We start from the raw sequence: 18,447 nt of genomic DNA on the forward strand, positions 1-18,447 counted from the left end.
AAAAGTATTATGCAATTTCTACTATTCCTTTCAGTCAGTGACTTAGCATCAGACTTCAGATTGCTTCAGTAATGGCCTGACATAGTTTGACACTATTTGATTCTGCCTATTTTTAACATCACTGTTTGGACAGTATGAACTGTACTTCATGCTTTTCCTCACTTTATTTCTATAGAGTCCCACTATTAAAAATAAATGTGAGAAAATAAATACATGAAAACTTGTAAAGCTTGGATGAATAAAAGTTACTGAGTCATAGCCGTTCAGTGCTTAAAAGGAGTTAATACTTACGTGTTTCTATGTATTTTTATGCTCATCTCTAAGGTAAGTACTTTTGATCTATACATTGCTCCTTTGCCTTCCCTGAAGTGCAGGCTTCTCAGATGGATATAGGAAATTCCTCAATGTGAACACTCTTTTTCTGTTTGAAAACCAGCATTTTTCCTTGCCTGCAAGTGATAGATAAGTCAGGAGAGAATACTTGTCCAGTATACTTTAACTGTTCTGTTAAAAACTACTCAATGTACTTAATGATTGCCACCTAACACATGAAATTAAATACGTTTGTCCGTTCAGGCATTACCAGTTATGCAGATCTTGAGGCTTAGTTAGGGTGTATCCATCTCAGTGCCTGAGGAGAGCAGTTCTGCACATTCACACACTTTGCTTGACCATAGCAATTGCCAGGCTGAACAGTGCTGTTCAAAGGCACCTTCTCATGTGTGTTTGGTACATCTCCTTCCTTTGCAAGACAAGAAGACAAAACTAATCTTTTAAAAGTTAAGTTTTACTGGAATAGAAGAGTTGTTTAAATAGTTTAATGTTACTTTTGCCCATTGATGTAGGATGATAAGAGGAATGACTTGGAGTGGCTGACAGCATTTAACTTTCTGTTGCAACTTGCAGAATGAGTTGTGAGATGAGAGAGCTAATGTATGTATATATGTAGACAGATATAGTAGGGCTTTGCTGTATTTTCTAACTTAATAACTCTGCTTACAGTTTATTTCCTTTTATATTTTTTTGGACTCTGTTTAATATATCCTGCCAGGAAAACATATAGATTATTAATTGTGTTGTAACATAACTTGTAAAGTGTTTGCCTATATACGAAAGGTAGTTGTCACGCTTTGTGAGAAGTTTGTCTCCATAAATCCTAAATACATAAATGCATTCGGAATAAATGTCAAGATGTCCTGATGTAACTGTTTTAAGCTCTTGCTCTAATTTCTTATTTTTTAAGTCTTAAAAATAATGAAGTTCTTTTTCTTATTACAGAAACCTTTGAAATGCTTATCAGACTGGCTGAGAATTACACAAGCACACTTTTCTGCAATGCATATAGAAACATGGCTGCTGAGGCTACTACACGTGTTCAGGAGTTTTTCACAGATGTTGGACTTTTCATATTTGGCACAGACGTTAACACAGAGGAATTTGTCAACAGATTTTTTGACACCCTGTTCCCAGTAGTTTACAACCACGTGATTAACCCTGGTCTGACTGACATTTCACTGGAATATGCGGAGTGCCTCCGAATGAAGAGGAGAGACATCAGGCCCTTTGGTAACATTCCCAAAAAGGCCATAGGTCAAATGGGAAGGTCACTGTTACCCAGCCGGACTTTCTTGCAGGCTCTGAATTTGGGGATTGAAGTGATCAATACAACAGATCATCTGCATTTCTCTAAAGACTGCAGCAGGGCTTTACTGAGAATGCAGTACTGCCCCCATTGCCAGGGGCTCACATTAAGTAGGCCCTGTATGGGCTACTGCCTCAACATCATCCGAGGCTGCTTGGCTAACGTAGCAGAAGTTGATCTTCACTGGCGGGTATATATTCAGTCCCTGGAGGAGCTCTCAAGTGCCATGAGTGGAACATACGACATCGAGCACGTGCTTCTGAACTTTCATTTGCTTGTTAATGACGCTGTCGTACAGGCTCACATCAATGGGCCAGAATTATCTGAGCAGGTAAGAAGCTTTTTTTATCTACGCTTACTGCAAATGTGACACTAAGGAAAGTAGCATTGTTAAGTACTACTCGTTTGGTCATTTTTATGGTGATGAACACATCTGTGTCCAAGTTCAGCTTTGTTTGACAACACATTTTTCCAGCACTGCCAGTTTTTATTTTAATCGTGCACATGACCTGGTAATTTCCCATATTCTATTCACAAGTTTAGCGTCACATGGAGATTGAATATTTTGGCAGCATTTACAGTAAAGGCTTTTGAAAATGAGAAGAATTCTGGTGTGGAGTTTATCTTTTCCCATTTCCCATGAAATCACAGCTTTTTTCAAAATTGTGCTCAGTGAAAATTCTTGTTGCACAGTCCAATGGAAACTTCTATTCCTTCACCCTTTTTATTTAGTAGTTAACATTTTCAGTAGATGCACTGAATAGCTTTAAGTTTTAACTTCACAAATGCATCTGTTAAGTTCTGCTGAGCAAGAGTGAACAATGAAATGTGTCATTAAGTTTGGAAACTTAGAATATTAATGAGAGGAAGGTGTTTTATCTGGTGAAAAATAATTCCACAAATATTCTATAAAAACAGAATAATACCCTGACATTTGTGTAAATGACAGTGTTAAATTTCAGCAATAATATTTCTTTGCACATTGGAAACTTGTTATACGACAGGATAATTTTTAGGAGCACAAAAAATGTTTTTCATGAATATAAGAAAATTGTTTAATCCCTTCATTGTGATCTTATACGCACATAATGATAAATTTAAACCATACTTCTTACAGATACCAGTGGCCTGTCTTAATGAACCTAAGACTTTGCATATATTATTTGCATTATTTTGTAGGTGTCAGAGGAAGTAGCACAGTTTGTTTATAACATGACCTAAGTCCTTCCTTAGATATACTCAAGAGAAAAAAACAAGTTATGTGAGAGCTATGTTAGCTATGAATGCATGAAATAAAGAATTTTAAGATACTGTTAGGGAAAATATGTGTTATTTGGCTATACATTAGAAAGAAAGCTAGTATATCTGCAAATTTTTAAAAAACTAATTCTTCCTATGTTACATTTAATCCACAATAAATTTTGTAATTGTGTTTTTCTCTTTATTCTTACATGCAGACTTCACTGACAGTGACATATTCTGTATTTAATGCTGTATTGGATGTCTTGTTCTGGGGAGATGCTTTTAGTTTTACAGTATACACAGACATAAACAGGGTGTCTGGGTGTCACTGTGGTGTGGCATCGGTTGAGGTACAGTAATACTTCTAAGACTGCCACAGCCTGTCTCTTTATGTGACTAGCTGAAGTTGAAGCAGCATCTTCTGCTAAGCTGCTGATATGACCTCTGACAATAAACAGCTTGACCTAATACAATAAGTAGAGGATTCTTCATTTTGTACTAAGACCCCACAGTCTATCAAAAAGGGTTCTTCACCCTGCTTGTAGTCAGTGAGTAACAGGGAAATTGCCCATTTCCGTGAATTTACTATTTTATTTCCTTTATACTAGCTAGAATCTCCTGCTGCTGAACTTCCCTGAGAAAAACTGTGGGGTTTTTTTTAAAGGGTTTTTCACTAACAGTTTGACTCAAAAGTGGCTCACTGATATCGGTCTAATTCCTACTATTTTTTAGAGCAACAATTGCCTTTTAGGGATATTCCCTGTTCTTCCTCAGATTTTGGGGGGAACATTTTTCCTGCAATTTTCAGGATCAACCTAGAATACAAAAGTAAAAGCTTAAGGGGAGGATTTCTGTTTCCTATTTCATCCTGGGTCTTTTAGTTTGAAAAGCTTTAGACTTGGATTTTCAACAGTGAACTGTCATGGGCCCAGACTTAGAAGTCTTTCGGCACACTCATGTTTTCAAAATGAAAGTTTTTACTCTCCAAAATAGTGTATTTCACTCAATTTTAGTAAAAATTTAAATGTGTGAAGAGCCTTCCATCCAGTGTTTTGGCTTAATGAAAATTTCAGATTGACCCAAAGAAAAATGCTTTATTTTGATATTCCTGAAAACTCTATATGCCTTCCTTCTCCCCTTCCCTCATCCAATGTAAGGAATACTAACATTTCTTATGTAATGATATTATGTGCCACTGTCTTCATCTGAAGATCAGATGTTTACTTCTGTTGTGTTAAGATCTTCTCATACAGAATCACTTCCGAACTCTAAACCTAAATATTTCATTTTTCACTTAATCTGCATCAAACCTATGCATTTAGACATGTCTTTCAGTTAAGCTCTATGTTATAATTGACCAGTCCTTTCTCTCTTTGATCTATAATTTGGTCATAGAAGACTATGATGCATTGATCCCTTGAAACATGGTGATCTACTTAGTCAATTCTGATTTGCTGAATATGGCTTGAACATGTTTCATATTTGCCCATACATTAGGTATCAAGAACTAATTCTGGTGTGTAGTAAATACAGTCTTTCAGCTTTAAGAGGCAGAGGACATGAATTCTGTTGAAATTGGTTCATTAATATTTATTTATTTTATCTTTAGAGTGACTCATGAACTGTTTCAAATTCTGATAAGCAATTAATGCATCAGTGATTCTGACAGACACAGAAAAGATGATTATGAGCCAGCAAGTAATGGCTTGCTTAGGCACGCAGCAGTCTCTGCAGTTTTAAAAGTGAATTTCACCATAATAAGTACTTTTATGAGTTTTAAAGAAGCAGAGAGAAAAAAAAATTAAATGTTTGGAAGTATTTTTTATTTATATATGCAAATGTTGTCATGAGAATCAGCAGTCTCTTTAGTGATACATGTATTTGTAGAGCTCTATCTAATCATGTTATGTTTGTGCAAATAACTATATGTAAAGGATTTTCTTCTAGTGTGTTGCATGGATATCTATATTTAAATCTGATGTATGGAAAGACCACTAATGCCTATATAACATGCCTTCCTTTCACAAAACTTTTTTTTTTTTTTTTTCCCAATAACTTACAACTTGTTCCCTTTTCTACTTTGGTCAGCAGAGTAGTGCCGTACTGTCTTCAGTTGGAATGTCTCTTTCCCTTTGTTCTTCCTGTTTCAAGTTCACACCTTTAATTTCTGCCTCACATAGCTCCGCTGACTGACCAGTAAGTGAGCACCCGTTCGTCACCTCTATATCTGGGCATTATTTTACACAGTTCTGCAGAATCTAATGGAGATGTGTGGGCTGTGCAACTATCCACATTTATATATATGTTCGCATTATCTATATACACAGTCATATATTTAATAACAGTTCTGTGTTTCTGAAGTCTATATATATATACATTTTTGTTACTGTTTATGCTCAGTGCATAGTGGACCCTATGCTTTTTAGCTGGTAAGAATTGGAACAGACTTTTTTTTAGCAGACGTGCGTATACGATGTAACAGGTTTAAGAGAGCTGCATGGTACAGAACAAGAACAGCATTCGTCATTAAGATAATCTGAAAAAGGTGGTATGTAGTTCTTCAGCATTTTCACCTCTTAAACAGTGCTTATTGCTACAAAGGACCTTGTAGATTCACCCTGTACTTCTCTTTGTGCTCTGCCTGAGTTGCCACAAGCTGGTCCATGAGCTTGCATGTATAGTCAGGGAAATCCCCATTGAGGACAACTGTGCAGGGATGAATGCACAAGAACGTTGCAACACATTTAAGCCTTATTTAAGAAAAAACAAAGAAGCAAACAAAAACCTATGGAAACCTTTTACAAGTTATCCTAAATCATTTCATGTTACCTCGGTTCTATTATGCTAGTCACTGTCAGTGTTAAGACAGAAGGAGAAAGTGAGATTTCAGCAAGATTTACAAAGATTGGTGTGGGTGGAGCCTGCTGTCCCCAGCATCAGAGCATGTTTCTGTTCCCTTTATGCCTGGGTTAATGGCATGGCCCTGAGGCATGGAAGAGCAAGTTCCTGTGTCACTCACACTGTGGTTCAATGGCAGCTTAAGCCAGTCTCATTCTGGGTTGCCCAAGTGCACCATCCTCAGCTGTGTGTTTCTGCCCATTTCCCTGTGTGCATGCTGCTTTGGCAGCTGCAAGTCAAGCTGGTTGAGGGAGCTCTCTGTAAGAGAGAATCTCTCTCAGCTGTGGTTTTATTTTGGTGTGTGAAGACTTGTGCTGTAACGCGTTGGATAACACAGCAGCTGAGGGGTCCATTGCAGTGGAACAAACAAGGAGGTAAATAGGTCTGAGGCAAGAGCTGAAGGACAAGGGGAAAGAGACAGAAGAGAAAAAGTCACAATGCTTTATAATTAAATCATTCCTCCAAACTTTACATTAAACTATTTTTCTTGATTCCCGAAAGACCAGTGGTGGTTGGATTAATATTGAATAAAAGAGATGAAAAAGAATATTGATTAGTTGTTCATTGTGTATTCTGGGCACTGATGATTGGGGGATCTGGAGGACAATCAAGTACGTGACCATGATATTAAAAGCTATATATGCATGTAAAAATGTGGGAATCAGAAACACAGCAGAAACAATTAAAATCACACAGACAAATTCTGGCATTTCCTGATTTTGAAAGTGAGGAGTTTATACTATGGGTTTGGTAAAATTCTTGTATGTATTTTGGTATGTAATATTAGCCTACAAAATTTTGGAATGGAATTTTCAAAACCAGTATGTCGTCACTGTGTTCTAAGTCGTGGACTTTCATCAGATCAGTTTTCCAAACAATTGGAGATAATGAAAATGTTAAACTTCTGCAAATTCTCAAATCCTTTCACTGATCTTAATCTAATCCTGAAAGAAGATCTAAGTTATGTGTCTAAGGTGTGTGTTATAGCAATAATTATATCGTATGAAAAGAGACTTTTGTCTGACTGTTTTTTTAAATCTGTTGTTAATACTACAAACAAAACAAGATCTTTCTTGTGTCATAGAATGCTAGCAGGAAGAAGAATTTAATAGACTGTATTTAGAGCTTTATTTCCTTATTGATTATTTTTCCTTGAGATGACTAGCTATAAACACTTCAACAGTCAGAACTGCTATAATAGTGACATTTTAAATGTAATGTTCCCATGAAGAGACATACTCACAAACATTATGAATAGAATATTTGTGTGGGGGGGTTCTAAGCCTTCTAGTATCTGTTTTCTGTAACTACTTTTTATTGGGCTTTCTCTAGTGAAAACTCATATAGCCTTATTCCAAGCCATTCCAGAAAATGAAATGCTGTAGAAGTGCACTAAACCAATTAATGTCTTATATTTAAAAAAGGAATAGAATGGAAGTGATGAAAAAGATCCTTTGATAATCCCAAATACATACAAAACATACACCTGGAAGCTATGGTATAACTGCAGGTTTTAGTTTTGGAAAGGAGTAAGCTTAGTTGTCAACAAAAGACCAGATTAACAGCATTTCTAACTGGGGAGTGCTGTGCCTGAGTATTTGGTAACTTTTATAGCTTGACAGCTTAAGGCACTTAAAGAGGTGCATGAGGTGACCATCCTTTGAAGTAGCTAACCTGTGAACCCAATTTCTTAGTATCTAAAATCTAATTTATTTACTTACATGGTTATATGCCTAGAGATACAACAGCTTTATGATCCCTGCTTCACAGCTACTGCATTTTGGTTGCTTGGTTAAGAGTGCATTAGTCAATCAACTGAAGTAAGTTCACAAGCTATTTGAACTTGTATTAAAAAATAATTAAATTTGTCACTCTTTTAAGAAAAAAATTTAATATTAGAAAATGCTTGTTATAAGCCTTATGTATAAGTCAGGTCATGAAAGAGATTGGAAATAACTTAAAAAGAAAGTTGTAGATATCATAAAAAATTGTACTCAGCACATCTGAACTGGACATCTGTATTCTTTATGCATATTAAAATACACAGTAAAATGTTATCCAAAATATTTATTGATTTGATAACAGAAATATAATTACAGTATTTTGCTGTAAATATTAGGCTGGACTTTCAAGCATTATTTATAATGATTTTTCTTGAAAAACTTAGGAGTTATCTAATAAAAATTCAGGAAAACAGAGGAATGGAAGTAAAAAATAAGCATTTCCATTAAAAGTGAAAATTCAGGAAAACAGAGTAAAGGAGGAAAATAAGAAACATTTCCCCTAAAATAATTCAGTCTGTCTACACAATGCCATATAAATGTTTTCTAATGTTATTTCCATGTGTTTCAGTGCCCTTAACAGTACATACACAGAAGGGACATACATTCATTATCAAATTCAGTGACTGTTTTACCACTAGCTTATCTTATTTTTCCTCATTAGTAGAGGAACCTTTCATCATTCTTTGATTTTCAGGACTATGAATGCTACATACTCTTTAGCAAAATGGGTAAGGGCTTTAAACTCAATTTTGCTTCTTTGGATTTTGTTTTCTTACTTCATAGTCTTGATATTATTCATGACTCCTTCTTTTGGATTTTGAAATTTTATAAATGGAAAAAAATTACATTTACTCTTGCCACCTTAATTTTCTTATTAACCTAAAACAAAATAAGAAATATAACATTCGGAAGTGATGCATGCAAATTTTCATTATTTATTAAATAAATATTAATACAGTATTTCATGAATGGGGAGGTTCAGACTTGATATTAGGAAACATTTCTTTACTGAGCAGGTGGTCAAACACTGTGGCTGGTTTCCTAGAGAGGTGGTCGATGCCACAAGCCTGTCAGTGTTTAAGAGGCATTGAGACAGTGCCCTTAATAACATCCTTTAATTGTTGTTTGGCCCTGAAGTGGCCAGGCAGTTGGACTAGATGATCGCTGTAGGTCTCTTCCAACTGAAATAGTCTCTTCTATTCTTTTCTATTCTGAATGCTTTTATGAAATGGCATAGGCTGAAAATCAAAACCCCGGTTAAAAAGAAAGAAAAGCTATCCACATAAGAATTAATTACATGAAAACATAGTTTCACAGCCTAATTTACTGTATGTACTAAAGTGAAACTGCCAATTGTTATAAAATAACCTAATCACTTATTATTTTACCATTTAAGGAGATTACACAGCACTGTATAATTTATGACTGCTTTGGCTTGTTGTCCATATTGTTTATATTTAAACTGCACAGTAAATTTCTCTATTGCAGACATTCTAGTTATACTTTATCTGATTGGCAGGAGGTAAGTTTAGACAAATATCTAGCTGGCTCTTCCATATAGCTGACTGCATTTGTCTGCAATTCATCTGCTGCTGTGTAGAAAACTTTTTCCAGCATTTGTACAATTCAGAGACATACAGGTGGCATCATTCTGAGGGAGCTCTCCAGTGCTGCATCAAAAACAGGGCAGCTTGAGGGCACGGACAACTTACCCTATTTGGATCTAAGACTTCCCTCTCTTTCATGCTTCTGTACATACATGCTCCTGCTCCTTTGTCGTGATTGCTATGATTACCTTGGAGTGTCAATCACTCTCCCTTCATAAGAGAGCCCTGTTTAACACAAGGCACCAGGTGCACTTGACGTGGGCAGGAAAGAGAAGTACTGTCGGTGCTGCAAGCAGAGTTGTGTGCCTTAGGATGGCCCCAGTATGGACAGCCCACCTGGCTCCACTAGCTCCTCTCAAACTTTGGTCCTACTGCAACCAGCGGACAGGAAAGCAGCAGGGAGACATGATAATTAACAGTGGCCTTTTGGCATCAAACAGCCAAGCCACTCTATGTATATGTAAGTATATATGTATACTTGTGTAGTGTGTATGGTGGGTTACTGGCTTGCAGTTTCTCACTGGGAAAGAACAGGAAGATTATCTCTGAAATAAGATGCAGAAGAGTGGGGAGAAAGGGTGAATGAATAAGGGCGAGGGAAGTGTATTTGGGTCCTGGGTAAGATGTGCAGGTCCTCCACACTGTTATCGACCCTCTACCTTTTATGGGCTTTAGTTACAACAGCAGCACAGGAGCCAGAGCACTGCCAGGTTTCACTGTCGACAACACCACATAGCTTATAAAAAATGCAGTGTACATTGCAGGTGGGGTAAGTTGTAGCTGGTTTTAAGCACCTCATTGATATCAGCCAGGGAGAATCCATCACTGGCAAGTCTCTGTAACTGCAGGGGAGAGCAGGAAGGCTGGGCAGTTGGTAATGGGGTCAGCAGAGTACCCAGCACCAGGATCCCTCTGCCAGGCCAGAGCACACAGCTTCCACAGGGAGATGATGTACACACTGCTGGTTTTCAGAGAAGACCCCTCATCCAGCTACAGACTGCAGTTTCCATTGGCAGAGACCACATGTGATCTGAAAGTTATAGTAGCTCAGATGTGCTGCATCTTCTTCTTTAGCTATTCCTCTCATTTTTGAGATTATATGTGATACAAACTACTTCACTCGGCTTTTGACTCGTCTCTCTACCTGTACTGTTTCCTTTAAAAGCAGACACCTTCTGGTTGTTTTCATGCCTTGTTTCCATGGCAAAGTGTGTCACGCTTTTTTTTATCATCCACCATACCAGCTCTTGAGTAGCATTGTGCTGCTGCCACCAATGCTCTGCTACAGGATCTATTAGGACTGCAAGGGACAAATTGTTGAGCCTGTCCCTGTTCACCCTTTCTTGCTCCTTCTTCCTGGACTGTTTTCACCTTCTTCCTTGTCCTGGTTTCATCTGGGATGGAGTTGATGTTCTTCTTAGCAGCTGGTGTAGTGCTGTGTTTTGGATTTGGTAGCACACTGATCTTTTCAGTTGTTTCTAGATAATGTTTATACTGGGTCAAGGACGTCTCACTTTCTTGGGCCCTGCCAGTGAGAGGGCTGGAGGGGCACGGGGAATTGGGAGGGGACACAGCCAGGACAAGTGACCCAAACTAGCCAAAGGGATATTCCATACCATATGACATCATGCTGGGTATATAAACTGGGGGAAGAAGGAAGATGAGGGTATCTGGCATTATAATGTCTGTCTTCCCGAGTAATCGTTACACATACTGGAGCCCTGCTGTCCTGGGGGTGGCTGAACACCTGCCTGCCCATGGGAAGTGGGGAATGAATTCCTTGTTTTGCTTTGCCTGTGTGCACAGCTTTTGCTTTACTTCTTAAATTTTCTTATCTCAACTCCTGAGTTTTACATTCCTTTCTGATTCTCCTCCCCATTCTTCTGGATGAGGGGGGAGTGAGTGAGTGGCTGTGTGGTACTTAGTTGCCAGCTGGGGTTAAACCATGACATTCCTCTAGGCATAATGCTTTCTTTTCTTGCTGGAAACAAGTGTACAGAATGCTGTAACCACTGAAAATGTCATTGACACTTCCCAGACCATTTTTCAGGGCACTGCCAGGCTGATGCAGCCAGTGTCATTGTGTTTTCAGGATGCCAAAAGCCTTCATTTTTATGGTGATGAGGGCGCAAGGTCATAATTTCATTTTTCAATAGGTAAAGAGGGTGAAAAATCTCAGCTGGAGGGTATAGATAGAGTCTTCTATGGGCAGACTTTCTTCAAAATATGACATGAGAGGACCTGCGGATAGATGACACTACCCTGCTGATAGTAGTCAAGATAAGTGTGCTGCCTGTCAACCTTTTCTTGCTTCAGATGTTGATTTGGAAGGAACACACATCATGGGGGAATTATAACCACCCTGGTATCTGCTAGAACGGACAACACAGTAGTGAACAAGCAATCTAGCAGGTTTCTGGAGTGCGTTTGCAACAACTTCCTGGCATAGTTACCGATAAGGAAGGGTGCTCTGCTGGACTTGACACTTAGAAACAAGGAAGAATATGTAAGGGATGTGAAAGCTGGGAGCAGCCTTGAGATGTTAAGAGTTCGATATCCTAAGCAGTGCAAAAAGGAGGACCACAGCCCTAGATTTCAAGATACCAGATTTCAACCTCTTCAGAGATCTGCTTGGAAGAATCCCATGGGGTATGACCATGGCGAGTAGAGGGATCCAGGAGAGCTGGTTGATATTCAAGGATCACTTCCTCCAAGCTCAAGAAAGCTCTGTCCTCATGAGTAAGACATCAAGCAAAGACATCAGGAATCCTGCATGGTATAAGCAAAGAGCTCTTGACTGAACTTACAAAAAGAATGTTTAAGAGGTAGAAGCAGGAGCAGATGACCCAAGAGGAGTATGGTGTTAGCGTCCAATACTGAAGGGTTAGTGTTAGAAAAGCCAAGGCCAGTCTGGAGTTGCATCTAGCAAGTAATGGGAAAGGCAGTAAAAAAGAACTCTACAAGTATGTAAAGAGTGGAAGTAAGACAAGGGAAAATGTTTGTCTGCTGCTGAATGGGGCAGGGGATCTGGTGACCCAGGACACAGAAAAGGTTGAGGTATCCATTTCCTTCTTCACCTCGGTCTTTACTAGTAAGACTGGCCTTCAGAAATTCAAGGACCTGGAGACCAGGGGTAAGGGGTAAGGGTAAGATCAATGAAGACTTACCCTCAGTGAAGAAGAACAAGGTTAGGGCAGTAACGTTAGAACACTTAAACTAGACACACACAATTTTATGGGGCCTACCAAGTAGCACCCACAAGTGCTGAGGCAGCTGGCTGAAGTTATTATGAGGTCACTCTCAATTATCTTTGAATGGTCTTGGCAACTAGGAGAGGTTCCTGAAGACTGGGAGATAGCAAATGTCACCCCTATCTTTAAAAAGAATAAGAAGGAGGATCTAGGAAACTACAGGTCAATCAGCCTCACCTCAATCCTTGAAAATGTGATGGAGCAACTAATCCTGGAAACCATTCCAAACACATGGACAAGAAGGTGATTGGGAGTAATCAGCATGGATATACAAAGGGGGAAACCATGCTTAACCAACTGGATGTCCTTGATACGACAGCCACCTTGCTAGGATATGGATGTGATGGATAGTGTTTACCTCGGCTTTACTAAAGCCTTTGATATTGTCTCCTACAACATCCTTAAATATAAGCTGACAAAGTGCACAGTGAGGAGGACTGAAAACTGGATGAGTGGCTGGGCCCAGAGGATTGTGACTAGTGGCACAAAGTACAGTTGGACGGAAGTCTCTAGTGTTGTACTCAGGGGTTGATACTGGGGCAAATACTGTTTGATATTTTCATTAATGGCCTGGGTGATGGGACAGAGTGCACTCCCAGGAAGTTTGGAGACAATAGAAAACTGGGAGGAGTAGCTGATACACCAAATGGTTGTGCCATACGGAGGGACCTTGGCAAGCTGAAGAACTGACCTGAGCAGATCTCATGAAGTTCAACAAACAGAAATGAAAAATCCTGAACCTGAGGAGGAATAAACCCATGCACCAGTACATGCTGGGGGCTGACCGGAAAGCAACTTTGGAAGAAGGGTCTTAAGGATCCTGGTGGACACCAAGTTGAACATGAGAAATGCACCTCCACAGCAAAGGAGGCCAACAGCCTCCTGGGTGGCATTAGACAAAGTGTTATGAGCAGCCTGAGGGAGGTGATCCTTTCCTTCTCCTTGGCACTGGTGAGGCCACACTTGGAATACTGTGTCCAGTTCTGGGCTCCCCAGTACAAGAAAGATATGGGCTGACTGAAGTGAGTTCATCCACGAAGATGATTATGGAACTGAAGCATCTTTCATGTGAGGAAAGGCTGAGATAGCTGCCACTGTTCAGCTTGGAGAGAAGAGGCTCAGGGGGAATCTCATCAATCAACGTGTATAAACACCTCATATGAGCCAATGAAGGATCCAGGCTCTTTTCAGTGGTGCTTGCTGACAGGACAAGAGGCAATGGGCAGAAATAATAAAAGAATGGCATTCCATGGAGCAGGTTGCCCAGAGAGGTTGTGAAGTTTCCATCCTTGGAAATATTCAAAACCCAACTAGACATGAATCTGGACAACCAACTGCAGCTGACCCTGCTTGAATAGGGATGTTAGACTACATGTCCTCAAGAAGTCCTTCCCAACCTAAACAATTCTTTGATTCTTTTGAAATTACTTGCAAGGTGGGTGCATCAGGGCAGTATTCTTACGGAGGAACCAACCATCTTTGAATTGGTAGCTGTGGTGGGATAGGCCCATAAATGGGCGTCGTGGACAAGGCAGGAACCTATCAGGTTCATGGTATTCTTCTTCTAGTGCAGGATGTGGGCACTGGCTTCATCTTAAGGCTGATGAACATTGCCATGCAAGGTATTCACTACCATGATGTTAAATCCAAGTCTGCACAAGTTAGTACGCATTGTCTATTTCACAGATCTTTGGTCAAAGCAAAAGTGAGTGAATTGCTCCTTACACAATCTGGAAGCCTGGATGAAATTCCTCAGGATACCCAAGTTAACAACATGCCATATAGTTATTCATACTTTTTTTTTTAAAAAAATTAAAAAATTAAATACATAATTTTCAGCAAAGCGGACTTTGGAATAAAATGTGAGGTTCTGCCTGAAGCTTTTGACATTATGTCTCTGCCAAAGTTACTTTGCTGGATTTAAATTACTTGATAAATTGACGAATTTAAATTACTTCACAAGATCGATACAAACTGATTTGTGGAAACTGCTGAACAGTAATTGGATTTAAAGTCCTCATCTTATACATGTCTGTATTCTAGTATCGTTGTGTCCTAAAGGAAGGTTTGATATCAAACCTAACACACGGTTGAACACCATCACCTTCCATTTCTCTTCCTTCATGGATATGCATCCAGCTGTAGCTGTGAAAAACTGTAGTGCTTATATAATAAAGAACAACATATTTTTATACATGTCTTTTTTTTTTTTTTTTTTAATGTAGCATGAAGTAACTGTACTGCAGTCATGACTTCCATCTAATTCAGATTCCTCTAGTGTTATATTTCACTTCCCCATTGTTTTGAAGTGGAAAAGCTCCTTGCTGGTGTCAAAAGGTTTTCTTCTGAGGCTAATCCGGGCTTCGTTTGTCAGAAAAGTGGATGGAGAACTTTGAAAACAAAGCAAAAATAAAACAAATGTTTATGGCTTGTTTCTAACTAATGAGAAGTTGTTTTCATTAAATAGTAGGCTTTCTTCCTACCTGAACATACTTAGTGGTTTGACCATCTTTTCTGGTTTGATCTGTCCTTGCTATGTATTCCAGTAGCTTGGACCTACTGAGGTCTGAAGTATTACCCTTATTTCTGCAGTCTTGCCCCTGTTCCACACACTATATACTACCCCTGTAAATGCCCATGTAGTTTTACGGATTTTGTAACTAAAATAGGTGTCTTCCAAATAACAACAATATATATGCTACAACATTTAACATAAAAATAGTGGTAATCCCATCCTGGAGCATCTCTTCTATGTTGGAATCCCTGTTGTAAACTCTGTGCTGCAGAATTCTGCTCAGAATTGGTGTCCTTTTCCAGTGCAGTTGGTCCACTTGCTTCTAATGTGTAGAGAAAGGGGTTTGAATCATGCATAGAGTATTGGCAGAGGCAGTAATATGTCCATAGTTATTCCCGCATTTTGGAGAAATGTGTGCTAGTGTATGATCTGCTGCTTTCATTTATCTGGGCATTACTTCTCAAATTAGAAAGAAAAAATAAAAATTATACATGTTTCTGGGCACACACTTGCTAATACTTTGTTAGTGTCTTTATTTTAAGGTTTGTGATACACTGGCAAATTTGTGGCAAACACTGAAGCACTCGTTTCTGTCAAGAATTTCTTAAATATAATAGCAGAACACGAAGCCATGAAACCATGTCTGTCTAAATAAAGTTAATTGCTACATTACTTAGCTTCTCAGCATTTGAGTATGTGGTGGCACAGCTTTTGGTGCCTGTTTCAGGATACATCATTCCCAATTCCTCTTCTTTTGGCCAATTATCCTTTAATTTATGGAAATGAAAGAGGACGCATTTCTTACCTGTGCTGAGAAGAGCTTCAAATCCAGTGTCAAGTTCATGTCTCACTGTTTTCTGAAAAGTGCTTTTCTCAATTCATTTGCCAAATTGCTCAGGTTCCTCCCCTGCAGCTCCTGCAGTGGAGTTACTTGTATGGGGCGCAGGTGCCCCGGCGCCGGTGGGGGCTGCATGGCCGGGGCTGCCCCAGGCTGGGCACGGCCAGCTCCAACCCCCCCACCTCAGGGCCAAGGCGGCGGAGGCTTGGGGAGAGCATGTGTAAGAAAGTGGAAAAATGATATGTGGCAGTGAGGAGTGAGGGGGGAAAGTAAGAGAGACAGCCCTGCAGACACCAGGACTGGGGAAGGAGGAGGGGCAGGAGTGCTGCAGGTGCTCAGGGCAGATGCCCACCCTGCAGCCTGTGGAGAAGACCGTGGTAAAGCAGGTTGTGCCCCTGCAGCCCATGCAGTAGAACATGGTGGAGCAGACCTCCACCCTGCAGCCCATGGAGAACCCCATGCTGGAGAAGGGGAAACTGTGAAGATGGAGTGGCAGAGAGAAAGTGTTATGGACTGGCCACAGCCCCCATTCCTGCAGCACTTGGAGGGGCTGAGGAGAGGCAGGGAGGCTGGGAGGGAAAGAGCGAAGCTGAGCCAGGGATGTTGGAGGGGGCTAGAGAGAAGGTGGTTTTAGTTTTATCTTTGTTTCTCACCACGGTACTCTGTTTTTAACTAGCAGTAAATTAAATTAATCTTCCCCAGGCTGAAGTTGTTTTGTCCGTGACAGTAACTGGTGACTTATCTCCTTGTCTTCATCTTGACACATGATCTTTTTAATCTTATTTTCTCCCCCTGTCCCGTTGAAGACGGAGAGTGAGGGAGCAGCTAGGTGGGGGTCTGGCAGCCAGCCAGTCATAGAATCATGGCATCATTTAGGTTGGAAAGTACTTTAAAATCATCAAGTCCAACTGTTAGCACAGGACTGTCGAGGTCACTGCTAAACCATGTTGCTAAGCACCACATCTATGTGTTTTTTAAAACACTTCCACGGATGGTGGTGCCACCATGTCCCTGGACAGCCTGTTCCAATGCTTGACCACCCTTTCAGTGAAGAAACTTTCCCTAATACCCAATCTAAACCTCCGCTGGCATAACTTGAGGCCATTTCCTCTTGTTCTGTCACTTGTTATCTGGGAGAAGAGACCTACCCCCAAAGGTCAACCCATCACACTTGTCAACACACACACAGAGCTTTGGCAAGCAACGATGAGTGCAGGTTTGCATAAGGTATGTTCAGTATAGACTGCCAAGTAGATAATGTAGGAACATATCATAGCATGCATTATGCATTCCTGTTTAATGTATTTAGAGCAAATCCACTTCACAAATTGAAATTACCTGAATCTTTCAGTTTGCTGCGCTTCCTTCTGAAGATTGAGATCCCTTTTGTCAGGAAAGCATAGGATCTTTAATATACCTCCCTTTTTTTCTGTCTTAATAGAAGATTAGGCAAAATTTGGGCAAAGTACACAGATCCAAAATGGCCGCCTTCTTCCCATTGACTGCATAGGGACCCTGAGACCTGTGGAGTAAGCAGTCAAGGCTGCCATCGTGTTCTGGTTTTAGGTGATGTGCCGGATGTCTAACTGCTTTGGCACCATGGCAGGCTTGTCTGAATGTGTCCACTGGGGACCTGAACTGAAGGTAAGGAAGATGCTCAAAGAGGCTGAACATGCTGCAGTCTGGTTCTCTGTATTTGAAGAAAGAGAAGAAAGGAGGCTTTTCACTCCTTTCCCAATGTAAAGTAAGAGGCACAAAGAAATGTAAAGGACGAAGTCACCTCAGAATCCTTTCTGCATGCTGTCTATGTGTTTTTTCTGTGCTCTTCCTTTTCATTGTGAAACAGAGTAACAGTTCACTACTGAGCTCAGTAGACTTACGGTGTCTCCGTTGGCCCTCAAAGCACTAACAATCCTTTGTACTGGAAGAGAAAAGCTTTGTGATTTTCAAGCAAATGAGTTTTTCCGACTGAAATGATATGAACATGTATGAATAAGTGGCAGTCTTGTACATACAGAAGATCTTCAAGGAAAACTCATTTGTCCAGGTTCAAATAAGAGGATGAGGAGACACTGAAACACTTAATGTAGAGATACAGGAAGCAAACCCACCATCTCATAAGGTGTAGTTTGGAATGGGGGAGAAACACATATGTTGTCTGAAATGCGGACTAACTACATAGTGGTTTTTTTCCCTCATCTCGTCCCCAGCCCCACCCCCCCACCCCCCGATTGTTTTTGATTCTTTATTATCATGGAAAAGTGACCCTCTAGTTACTTAAAGAGTTGTTGACAGTGTCTTATGCTAAATGAAATAATATATTATCACTGTTACTGTAAGTGTGCATGATTCCATTGACTTACATACTTTTGTTTCAGATATTACATTCAAAACTGCTCTCCTTTTCACAATTTTGGAACATAAATTGCAGCTTGCCACAAAGTGTAAATACATCATGCAGATATGCTGATGCAGCCAACTTGATTTGCTTCCACAAACGCTTTATGTATTGTAAGTTGTAATATGCTTTTTTTTTTTTTTAAGTGAATGACATGCCTGATAAAGGTTATAGAGCCCCATTTCTTCTTTCATTGATAGTCACATTCCTACTGCATTTCTTTTGGTTTACACAGGTGACCCTGGGTAGACTTAGATTTAATGAACAATTCT

General features: G+C 39.8%; 1 protein-coding gene across 3 annotated transcripts in view; it reads left to right on the forward strand.

Moving 5' to 3' along the window:
- Positions 1-18,447, forward strand: part of GPC5 (glypican 5) — a 761,183-nt gene that overhangs the window by 136,061 nt on the left and 606,675 nt on the right. For all 3 annotated transcript variants that reach the window (XR_013926366.1, XM_080377390.1, XM_080377391.1), the window contains one exon: positions 1,279-1,973. Coding sequence is in view for 2 of the 3 variants with exons in the window: in XM_080377390.1 (XP_080233516.1) it covers positions 1,279-1,973 (695 nt within the window). In the remaining variant the exon portion in view is untranslated. The remainder of the gene's footprint in view (positions 1-1,278; positions 1,974-18,447) is intronic.

Source organism: Falco punctatus (assembly GCF_963210335.1).
Source record: "Falco punctatus genome assembly, chromosome: 2".
In the NCBI taxonomy this organism is placed as follows: Eukaryota; Metazoa; Chordata; class Aves; order Falconiformes; family Falconidae; genus Falco; species Falco punctatus.